The sequence below is a fragment of the Salvia splendens genome, chromosome 9, assembly GCF_004379255.2.
Source record: "Salvia splendens isolate huo1 chromosome 9, SspV2, whole genome shotgun sequence".
In the NCBI taxonomy this organism is placed as follows: domain Eukaryota; kingdom Viridiplantae; phylum Streptophyta; class Magnoliopsida; order Lamiales; family Lamiaceae; genus Salvia; species Salvia splendens.
Genome location: NC_056040.1, coordinates 1,476,181 through 1,488,256, shown reverse-complemented (window position 1 = coordinate 1,488,256; position 12,076 = coordinate 1,476,181). Strand labels below are relative to the sequence as shown.

Sequence of the window (12,076 nt, the reverse complement as noted above, 5' to 3'; positions counted from 1 at the left end):
TCTTTAACTTTTTTGCAACAATATTTAATCATCCAATAATGAAAGTAGCGTAACACTCGTAGTTTACATGACAAAGTGCTATTAACAAAATATAGTAGTACTAATTTTCAGTTTTGTGTAACACCATTGTGAGAGTGTTTTCTTTGATGAGTTAAATATTTCTTAGTGTCTAACTTATTTTGCAAGTTAACTAGTTTATATACAATGAGATGGAAGACTTGCCTTGAGGAGAGACTCAACAACGCCACGAGGTTCACCAAGCACAACTTCAAATCTGATTTATCTTTCAAGAAAGACTCAACACAAAAAAAGTTTTTATAGACTTGTCGTCGATGAAATTAGGAATGATAAATATGTATTCTGCTAAACAGAATCGAATACTTCCGACATACATATTTCCCTTTTCATTGGGATCAATGATCAATAATTTGAGTGACATTAGGAAATGGACAAGTTTAAGATGACTGGATTCCCTTCTATTAATGTTAGACCAGACGATGAGCTCGTGTTCTTTGTTGTTCATTTTTTTTGCATATAATACTTTTTCTTATTGGTTTTGTGTTAAGATTAAGGTCAGTACATCAGTCTAAACCACCATATATAACTTGTTCAATTAATTGATTCAATATATAAATTTGATCTAATTTTTTTTATTAAAAATGATAAAAAAAAGTTAGTTGGAATATGGTAAAGAGTCACACCATTTGCTTAGCTTAGCCACCAAAACACAGGAGCATGGCCCCTCTCAAGCCATTATTATTGACTTGAATTTATTTCTTTTTTCCCTTTTTAAGAAAAAAGTCATATTTCAAATCAAAATTAGCACAATTGGCCATATTTCAAATCAAAATGAGCACAATTATATCAACTTATCATTCTAATCATCTCGAATTTTGTTAATTACTGCACGAACTAATTATTCTAGTACTATTACTTTTTGCTATATGCAGTTGTTATTCAATCAAGACTTAGGTGATGAACCCAAAACATAATGTAAAAATCTAAATTAGTTGGCATGTACAACCAAAAAAAGTTATCATAATAACAACACTGTTGAAAATATCCCTTTTCAATTTGCGATTTTTTAAAAACATATATGTGAGCATTATATACTATATGTTTGATTTTTTCCAACATATGTTATATTTTCTCTACAAAATAGTTCAAAGGATATGCAAATATAAATTCCACTAAGACCACTATATACTCATGAAATATCTTTTTACATATAATATAAATAATAAATGTATATAAACATGCACGCGTGGAGTGGGGTTGGGTGTGTTTGAGTAGTGGAATGGATTCATTGGAAGTAAATGGGAAAATTAGTTGTTTGGCAAGAGAAGAAAAATAAATACTAAAGTTGGGGGGTGGGGCATTAATCCATGGAGCCATTTTGTTTGTGGATTCTCCAACAAAAACATCCACGCTTGGAAAGCAATTTAAACCCATTTATATAAATATAATATATCGATATACATGTGTGTGTGTGTGTGTGTGTGTGTGTGTGTGTGTGTGTGTGAGAGAGAGAGAGAGAGAGATAATTAAAATATTAAAATAATTTGGTTACTAATTATTTAATATATTTACCACGATTAAAGCACCGGAAAAAGTGCCAATTCATCCGCTGATTGCTTATTATTAGTACATTAATTATTAATACTACTAATAATTAATTTCACTATTCCATCCACTTGGTCTAGCCTTTTTTATGTCGTGGAATTGCTAAAGAAGCCATTTCATTGGGTAGAACAATCAAGTCGTTTTACACTTTTTACGAAATTAAATGAGAATTTTAGTTTGAATGATATCATATGACTTACAAGTTTTTCTCTAAAGAAACAAACTAAAGAAACAAATAATAATTCTAACTATAGTGGCATACTATAACAACATGTTTAATAAATGAACAGAATATTAAAAAAAAGTAAAATAAAAATAACTTAATATAAAGTAGAAAATTTACTATTGTTAGTGCTAGAGATATATGTCACACTATTATTTACTAGTATTATAAGAAACTCAATTTTTGTCGGTTTTATAAAAAAATCAAATTTGGCATATATTCAATTAAATAATCACATTTAAGAGGCAAATTCCTTAGATAGAAAAAAAATGATACGATTCTTTAATGACATTTAATGTTGAAAAGATACATTAGCCTCCTCATGATTTCTTATTGACTGAACAAATCATGATTTCTTATGTTAGATGACAACCCAGAAACAAAACTCTTAATTTTAATTTGGATATAAATGGGTAAAGTTGAAATATATTGGCCCATATATCATCAGCTACATACCAAGACCCAACAAAAAAACATATGTCTAGCCCGGCTTATGTGTCATGCTTCAACAGGAGTATTCATAAGTTTGGGCTCATTTGTAGCATATAGTTGAGAATATTAAGATTAAAAAATTGAGATAAACAGCTAAGATAATACTTCTTTCGTCTCATCGAAGATGACCCACTTTCTTTTTTAGTTTGTTCCAACCAAGATGACTCATGATTAAAAATAGAAACACCTTTTATCTCTACATTATTCCCTCTCTCTTACTTTACTCTCTCTCCACTTAATACACAAAATAAAGTTACATAAAATCTTGTGCCGCCTAAGAAAGTGGTCATCTTCCTCGGGACGGAGGGAGTAGTATAATAGATTATTTTGTGTTTAATTACTCTTATTAAGAGAAAATTGAACGTTATGTATTCATGTGTGTATATTGTTTTCTATATTAATATACAAATGGTAGTGATAAAATGCAAACTCTAAATATTGTACAAACTTCAAACTATGATCTGGACTATTGAAAAATGTGCAGATGATAAAATTACCTCAATATAGAATGTCAACACGATGTACACGTAGGAAAGTGGTGATAAGAGCATCTCCAATGGTGGAGGACATCCAATAGCTCTCACATAGTCTTCCCACTGCCACGTCATCACCACTAAAATCCTCCTGCCACATCATCTGGACATGCAACTGGACATCCAATAGCCCTCATATAGCCTTCCCATAGCCTATCCACATCACTAATAACAATTATATAATTTAATTTACAATCGTAACAACATACGGAATTTAATTTACGAGACAAATACGGGAAAATTGAATAATACTATTAAAATTTAAAAAAGTACAATAATTTTAAAAAAAGTACATTAATTTAAAAAAAAACTACAAAAATTAAAATGTACAATAAAAAAATTACATAAAAAATCACTCCTTGCCGCCGTCGTCGCTCAGCCCTTCGTCCAAAGCCGTATATATAGTATTTCGGAATTTTTTTTAAAAAAAAAATTAAAAATATGACGCCGGTCTGACGCCGATCCGGGGCCTACAATGGCGCTGTGAGGACGGCGTGAGAATCGGCGTCAGCTCAAGAATCGGCGTGGGCATGCCGATTTCGACGAAGCCGCTAGCAATGGTTCGGCGTCAGCACCGGTGTCCGCAAAAAATCGGCGTGCCGGTGCCGACGCCGTCATTGGAGATGCTCTCATATAGACTAACATTTTGTCATTACGAAAATGACAATAATGGAGTGCACATGAGGAAAATCGAACAAATAGAAACCGCCTACCACTCCCACAACTCCGTTTCCTTTCTCCTTCTATCCACCTCCTACCACCCACTCCACCTCATTGCCACCTACCCCCTATTCCTATCTCTATTATAAAAATGAGATACAATGAATCGCACGTGGAGGTTGAGACTAAGAGCATCAGCAGTGGAGCGGAATTTCCGGTGGAATTCCCGGAGGAATTCTCAAAAACACCTCCTACCACGTCATACGGACTTCTCACCGCCCTGCCACGTCATACGGAATTTCCACTGCATAGTAGCAGAATTCCCACATTAAAAAAATTCACAAATTAGACAATTTCTGGAATTAAACAATTTACGGAATTAAAATTTCGACGCGAATACGGAGAAAATGCATCCACTTTATTTAAAAAAAACATACTTCATTAAAAAAAACATTTAATGAAAAAAATCGGAATTCCGCGGGCGTCAACGCAATGGCAGACGTCCACAAGGAATTCATCGCGGAATTCCGTATCCGTGCCTGGGACGCGCAATGGCGGACGTCCGCCACGGAATTCCCGCACGCTGGTGAGAATTCTGCGTGGACGTCCGTCATTGCTGATGCTCTAATAAGCCTAAAGAGAACGATGCCCTGAGATGGAGGAAGTGTGAGTCGTACTTGAGTAACGGGCATGCATGAATATTTAACCCACCCACCAAACAACTGGATAATACTGTTAGACCCAAATTGAATAAGCTAATCACGACCTAATCTCTCTTTCCATACACTCCTGCTTTCGAACACTTGAACTTTCTCATCTCATTCAACGACATAACCCGGATCAATTCATACAATCTTAAAAGTCAAAACTAATTAACCTCCTAGGCGAAACAACTGCGATCGGACAAAAATAACCACCATCTAAAGATAATGAATATAAATAATAGTTGTTGATTCATCTAAAATACCCAATAAACTCACAATCGAACTCAAGAATTCTGAGAATTTAAATAAAAAAAATTCAATTTGTAGTCACAAAATCACACAACAAGTCCATCGTTAGGCCATCCACAACGCTGTTCCTATACCGTTCCTTAAACCACTATTTGAGGGCCCCACTGTACTTTTTTACTCCATTCCTTAACTAAGGAACGGAACCTGCAACCCTCCGTTCCTTAACCGTTCCTTAAATTACTATTCATTCAATTTCATTTTTTTTTATTTCCAACCCAATTCAATTTAAATAAACACACTTTAATAAAAAACAAACACACTTTATTAAAAAACACACAACATTAAAAACAAATTCAACTTAAACATAAAAAAAATAAATAAAAATAAAAATAAAGTGTAGATGTTGGTTTAGGAAGGAGATTGAAATAGAAAATTGGAGAGGAATTGATGTTGGTTTAGGAAGAGTAGATGTGTAGTTGTGTGTGAAATGTACTCCCTCCGTCCCGGACTACTTGCACTTATTTCCTTTCTGGGCGTCTCAAGTTATTTGCACTCTTTACATTTTTAGTAAAAATTATCACCTACAGCCGCAATTGTTGACTTTGCTATACACTTATTCCTTAATCTCCGTGCCGAAAAGGAAATGTGCGAGTAGTCTGGGACGGAGGGAGTTATAAATTAGGTGTATTTATAGAATAAGAAAATAAAAATAAAAATAAAAAAAAATTAAAAAAATTAATTATTGCGTCATCGCTGACGTGTCCCGCTCGCGGGCCGGCGAGTGGGAAGCACGCACGAAGCGGGGAGCGCCACGTCGCCCCAGCGCGTGGCGGCACAAGCCGTGCCGCGTTCCGTGCCGTCGGCACTCGGCACGGAATGGGAACGGAATGGGAGCGGAATGGTGCGCCGCAACGCGTTCCGCGGCGAAACTGTTCCGGCGGAACGCCTTGCGGGTGCCCTTAGAGTTTAGACTTTAGACTTTAGACTGTTTGACGTTTCAACAATATCTTAATCGAGCGCCAAAGCAATTCTTTAAAAAACCGAAATCCGAGTAATCTAGTCGGAATCCATATTAACCGTCAGATCTAGTCTTATCCACGGTTAACAATAGATAACTAAGCATCACACGGATCTAATCTCATATCCGTCGATTAAAACTTCAAGATCCACGGTGCCAATCCCTTACCACCACACTCCATCTTCCTATAAAATCAATCTTCCACACTCCCTCTCATCATCAAAAATTCAAACGTAATTCATTCCCTCTTCCAACCCTTTTCGCAAATACAAATCGAAAATATGTCTGGCCGCGGCAAAGGTGGCAAAGGATTGGGCAAGGGAGGCGCTAAACGACACCGTAAGGTGCTCCGCGACAACATCCAGGGGATCACGAAGCCGGCGATCCGCCGCCTGGCTCGCAGGGGCGGCGTCAAGCGCATCAGCGGCCTGATCTACGAGGAGACTCGCGGCGTGTTGAAGATTTTCCTCGAGAACGTCATCCGTGACGCGGTGACCTACACCGAGCATGCTCGCCGGAAAACTGTGACGGCGATGGATGTCGTCTACGCTCTCAAGAGGCAGGGACGCACTCTCTACGGATTCGGTGGTTAGGTTTTAGGCTTAATCGATGTATAGATGAATTGAATCGGAAGTTTAGGGTTTGTGTTTTACGAATTAGGGGTTTATGTTTGTGCCGTTTTGATTCCGCAAAAGCTAATGAAATTTCAACGTTTTCAAAGACCTTGTGCTACTTGTTCTTATAATTCTATGCATTTTTTTGTTATTGAATCATTAGCTTAAATTCACTACTGTGTTTTGATGTTGCAGTAGCAAATCACATTTCCAGTGTATGTTTGATTTTCGTTGATTGAATTCTATTTCTTCGATTTAATCGGCTCGGATCTGGAGTTGTGTAGAATGTTGAGATATTCAATTTTGTTGGTTTGATAAAAGGATTTGAATATGCTAACGATTTGCATCAGTATCATTATAAGCTGTGGAGATGGTGAAATTGTTTGATATTTATATTCAAATAGAAAATGCGTATGAATGTTTATTTCATTATTATTTGAATCTTGGCATCATAACTGCACCAAGTGCAACTTTATTTCATTATTATTTGAATCTTGGCATCATAACTGCACCAAGTGTTGCACACATATACTATATATATATACACTACTAATACTACTACTAAATTATTGAATCTTTATCTAGATAAATATGTTGAGTTAATCTACCAATGATCCTATATCTGTCAAGCAAAACTTGATATCTTCCATCTCTTTCATCAATGAAGAGATGCAAAATCTTGTTGCATTCAGATACTGAATCACCATTTCTCTTAGATTTTTACCATCTTCTTCTTCGTCCTCTCGAGCAAGGGAGGCCTCTGTCTGTTCTGTCAACGGAACACCTGGTTTTTCTCGACTGCATAGCTTCCCGGCCTCCATATCCTCTAAGACTACTTGAGGCTTAGTGATGATCCCTTGCTCGAGATGTATACACGTAGAGCTTAAGGTCTCCTCAAATAGATGCACCTCGTTGTTTATCTGTTCCTGAAATTTGCTTCCTGATTCAGTCTCAGCTAGCTTGGAGAGCAGCTCAAGATTGTGGGTGATGAAGCACAGCATATCCACGGCGTTGGTCAAGGATCGAACGAGCTTCTTGTAGCAAGAAGCCCGGAAGGGGAGGAACCAGAACCCGGGCTCCGTCTCTGCATCTGCTACTAACCCTTTCAGCTGAGAGACTAGTTGATTCAGATGCCTTTCCCTCTCTTTCATATCACGAAACTCATCGCTTGTTTGGTTTTTCTGCATTCTTGTTCCTTTTACGCAGTCTTGCAGGGCGGAAACTGTTAAATACGCGTGATTCCTGGCTAGCGTGGCTGCTGTGGTCGGCTGCAGGAAGAGCTCCACGACAATGAAGGCCGTTATGCCTATAAAAACCTCTGTGAGCCGAGCAATGGCAAATTCAGTGGGAACACCGTAGTTCTTCCTCCCGAGTATCACCAACGCTCCTATGGCTGCAGACACTCCGCCTGTTTGCCCGAACATTCTGCTGTGTCGCAGAGAGGTCGTGACGATGATCCACGGAAGAAGCGCCAGAAGCCTCAGCACTTCGTAGTGGAAGAGAAAACAGCATATCACTCCATAGACCGATCCCAGAGCCGTCCCCTGCAGTCTTGAGTTAGCCACCGTGAATATCGCCTGCCTTCCTTCAACGAAGCTGATGGCGATTGTGAGGCCCGCCCAGCATCCGTTCTCCTTGTCGAATAGCAGCCCCAGCAGCACTGCCAGGCTGAGGGTGAGCGAGCATTTTGTCGCGAACATCAGCCTCTCGTGGCTGGGAATCCAGCGTTTGAGTCCTGTTTCTGTCTTCGTTGGAGGCTCAGAGTTGCAGCACGCAGCCTCGTTGAGGAACATGTGTATGCACGAGAGGTAGAACGAGAGCCATCCGAGGTTCCGGGATGGGAGCTTTGGATCGGGCAAGGATGATGAGTTTGGCATGAGTTCTGTTTCGACTTTGGAGTTGAAAGGAGAGTAGCAACGAAGCTGCTCGATTCTCTCCTCGATGCGTGTGGATATAGCTTGCGTGAATTCGGAGATTTGTTGCTGCTCTGCTCCTTGAAATGGAGTGGCTGTAGCAGAAGAAATCAAGGAGTATTCTATTCCTCTCATCTCAAGCTCCATGTTTTGAAGTCTCTCTCCTAGCTTGGTTGGTTTTCTCCATGGCCTTTCCCACCATAATCCATCCTAAAGAGAGAATGGTTGAGTTGATGATTCTGGAATATGAAGGAGGAATTTTGGGAGAGTAGTTAGTTAGTTAATTACCTCGGAGATTTTGATGCTTTGGAAAAGCTTGGATCCGGTTTCGGACAAGGGCTTGGATTGTGAGATGAGTTCGATCTTGGTTTGCTTGTCCGTCGCGGTTAGAGCGCGTAGGTATAGGTTCATTCTCTGTGAAGCATTCTCGGCATACAATCGGCAGAGCTCTTCCACCTGTAGTCGAAGAAAAAATATCGTTCGCCTAAGATTGTCTAACTTGCTATAGTAGTATTTTGACTCAATAATAAACTAGTTTTGTATAACTACTACTCCATCCGTTCTCTCATAGTTGAGGTGAAACTTTTCCGCATGAAATTTAAGAAAGAGACATTGAATATGTTAAATAAATAGATAAAAAAGTAATAGAGTGCAAAAAATCAGAAAGTATGAAAGTTTTTTTTTTCTCTAGCTTCCTTAGGTTATGTACTACCTATTTGATTGAGATTATAAAAGAACAATTTATTTTATTAAATGAAAATATAAAAATAAAATAAAGTATTTATGTATAAACATGTTGAAGAAAAAGAATTATGATATTAAGATTCATTGAATAACTAAAATAAGGTACGATACAATTTCGAAAATTAAATTAGTTACTAATGACACATGCGTAAATGAAATTTTATGATTTGATAAAAGACCTTAGGAAAGCAAGTTTAAATTCTAAATATCAAATCGTATATTTTCCGAATCATGCTCTAACACGTCAAAGTGGACAACATGGCCGAATCGAATAATTGAGTTCTTAAGAACGACAAATAAATTAAACGAATTATTTAATTTGGTTTGATTTTGTATATTAAATTATTACTACTGTATATTTCAATTGTTAAATATATTAATCTTATCTTAAAATGATATCAAGATTAGAAGAAAAATAATACTCCACCAGTCTACTGAATATTGTCTCATTGGCAGACGCCACGAGTTTTATTGGAAAATTGGTAAAAATATAAGAGAGGAATAGATAAAATTTGATAGAAAAATAGATAAAGTGGACAAAGTAAAAGAGAGAAAGCACAAAAAAATAATGAGGCAGAAATATAAAAAGTGAAGAATAAATTGAGAGTAATGTTCTATTTTTGTACTCTCTCCGTCCCAAGGTAGATGTCACGAGATTTTAAAAAATGTTTTTATATATATTAAATATAGAGAGAATATATTTTTAAATATCAATGCTAGAGAGAATTTTTTAAAAAATGAATTGTGAATCTTTTGTGAGATAAATTGAGAAGGAAAATGTAATATTTACCTTGAAACAAGAGAATATGATAGCACTAATTTTGATGGATAAATCAAAACGGAAAAGATGAATACTATTTTTTTTAACGGAGGAAAAGAATATATATAGTAGTATTTACTACTCACATACATTACACATACCACGTAAATGATAATCTATTGTATTCTCACATCTTGTTAACCAAAGTGTAAAATCCAAAATTTAAGATTTCATTATGAAGCTAAATCGAAGTACTACGAATTAATGAAAAAAATGACGGATCATTTTATTCAATTAGTTCACTTTTCGTAAATTAAATCAACAATAATTTTAACCAAGAACTACATTTAATCAAAATAATAAATACTCCTATAATATTTTATACTGACGAATTATCACTTCTATAACTTTTATTCATAACACACTAACTTTTACCAAAAACCACCATACCTTACTAGAGGCTCGGCTCGGGTACGGCAGGAGCAAAGCGAACAGCGCCGCCAATGCTCCCAGCGCCGTGCTCGCGCCGAGGTACACCGGGTGCATGTAACCGCCCGTCGACCCATCGCCGAGCACCGCCGCGCAGCTGACCAGCACGATCTGCCCGAACGCGATCTTCTTCGCGGTCAGGTGCGTGCATTCCGGCAGCGCCACCGCGAAGGCACCCGCGGCCACGGCCGCGCCTGCGGCTAGGGGTGGCATCTGGGCCGCTGGGCCCAGGAGCCAGCGCCACAGCACGGCCAGCGGCACGACCTGCGCCGTGGCGCAGAACGCGTGCCAGCATCCGCGCAGCGCCTCCCCGGCCGTGGCGTCAGAGATGATCGTTACGGCGGTCAGGTAGGAGAACGCTGCGAACTTTATGTGGCGGGCCCGGAGGAACTCTGGGCCGTAGAGCGTGGTCACGCCCACCGCGGCGCAGGCCGCAGCGGTGCGTGACGCGGAGCGCAGCCGCGTGCGCCACGCGGCGCGGCGGCGCTCCGCCACTGTGCAGGTGGTGCTTCCCATTTGGTGCTATGATCTTTTTTTTTCCTCTTTACTTTGGAGTTTTGTTAAGAAGTAACGTAGTGTTTTTTGGAAGGGAAAAGGATGGAGTGATTCTTGCAAGAAAATGATGGATGGACTTATTTATAAACGCGGTTGCGATGCGGTTGGAGAAGTGTGACAAAATTTTTTGCTGGGTGTAATAGTGTAAATATTTATGTATAAATAAAACGAGAATATTAAAAATACTTTCAACCATTTTCGGCACACTAAACTATTAATAATATTCAAATAATCATCACAAATTACTTACGGTGAATTGTCGGAAAACTATGAATTTTGGTCAAATTTTGGTTAGTCCCGCAGCGTTGAGAATCAATTATAAAAACCTAACACTTTTCTTGATTTTTTTGCTTGGTTTAATTTGGGTGAAATTATATTTAGTGTAAATTGCCGGAAAAACAATGAAGTTTGATTAAATTTTGGCCAAACACACATCTTTAAAAACTACAATAGTTGTATATCATAACTTTGACATTTTTTCAATTGTCCCATTTATTTGTATTTGGTATGACGTTAAAGCCGATATATGTGAATTTTTGCAAATATGTATTTCCTCACAAAAGCAATTAATTTTAATAAGAAAAATATTGAAAACCCCGTCTAATATTAAGCTAAAGTATTTTGGTTCCCAAATCATACATAAATTTGAAACATGTCTGCAATAGATCAACAAAATATTAAAAATAGTAAATTTGAAACATGTGTGCCATAGATCAACAACATATTAAAAATAGTAAGAAATTTGATTTTTTAGCATGAGAAAATTGAAAAAAAGAATTCGCGAATTTTCCAACTAATTGTCAAAGTTATATAATAGACCTTATGCTGGCCAAAATTCATGACTTTCCCGCAATTAACCCAATTAATCATAATTTGATATTTTCGTATCTAGTCGCACCACCCATCCAACGGGTTTACCCCACATGCGGTGCTGATTGGGTGACAGGGTAGAGTCGCGTGACATGCTTTTACACTATGTAGGGTGTAAGCATGCCATCCTCAGTAATCCGTAACGATGTAATAACAATTGATTAGTTCAAACCATAGCCCTAAACTCCATTTCAATATTCAAAATATTTTTTTTATGAAAAATTCATCTTCTATTTTAGTTTCAAAAAGAATATAAGTATCTACATGAATGCCATTTGGATGCTACCGAGTCAAAATAATTAACAGTTTGCCACCCAATTATAGTCGATTATGTTATATTATGATACATACATGAAATTATGTGTATTATGTGGATGTTATTGATAGTATAAGATATTTTAGAGACATGATTTTGCCTATATAACTATTAAAAAACGGTCACATTATTGAAAAAAAGTTGCATCATTTTTACTCTTGTGATTTCGACATATTATTATTTAATATGCTTCAGAATTACATTGTTAATTGATTTACTATATCGACAAGAGTTGGTTTCAGGAAATATTGAATCTAAACAGCAATATTCCAACGAAATGGGACAAGATGCTGTTGTTTTGCAATATAATTTT

The 12,076-nt window shown here is 37.4% G+C and overlaps 2 protein-coding genes across 2 annotated transcripts; one reads left to right on the top strand and one right to left on the bottom strand.

The window, feature by feature from the left end:
• Positions 1 to 5,709: 5,709 nt before the first annotated feature.
• LOC121746769 (histone H4) lies at positions 5,710 to 6,222 on the top strand. Its single transcript, XM_042140698.1, has one exon. The coding sequence runs from the start codon at positions 5,784 to 5,786 to the stop codon at positions 6,093 to 6,095; it is 312 nt and encodes a 103-aa protein (XP_041996632.1). The 5' UTR covers positions 5,710 to 5,783; the 3' UTR covers positions 6,096 to 6,222.
• Positions 6,223 to 6,524: 302 nt separating this feature from the next.
• On the bottom strand, positions 6,525 to 10,615 carry LOC121747775. Its single transcript, XM_042141887.1, has 3 exons — positions 9,984 to 10,615; positions 8,318 to 8,485; positions 6,525 to 8,239 (listed from the first exon to the last, which is right to left on the bottom strand). Exons 1-3 carry the CDS (start codon positions 10,536 to 10,538, stop codon positions 6,716 to 6,718), a joined length of 2,247 nt encoding a protein of 748 aa, XP_041997821.1. The 5' UTR covers positions 10,539 to 10,615; the 3' UTR covers positions 6,525 to 6,715.
• Positions 10,616 to 12,076: the final 1,461 nt, after the last annotated feature.

What these genes read in the sequence shown, in the direction of transcription:
- LOC121747775 (XM_042141887.1), bottom strand. Translation starts at nt 10,538, where the DNA reads ATGGGAAGCACCACCTGCACAGTGGCGGAGCGCCGCCGCGCCGCGTGG. An exon ending in CGAGCCGAGCCTCTAGTAAG is followed by an intron (nt 8,486 to 9,983) that starts GTATGGTGGTTT and finishes CTTCGACTACAG; the next exon opens with GTGGAAGAGCTCTGCCGATT. An exon ending in AAAGCATCAAAATCTCCGAG is followed by an intron (nt 8,240 to 8,317) that starts GTAATTAACTAA and finishes TTCTCTCTTTAG; the next exon opens with GATGGATTATGGTGGGAAAG.
- LOC121746769 (XM_042140698.1), top strand. Translation starts at nt 5,784, where the DNA reads ATGTCTGGCCGCGGCAAAGGTGGCAAAGGATTGGGCAAGGGAGGCGCT.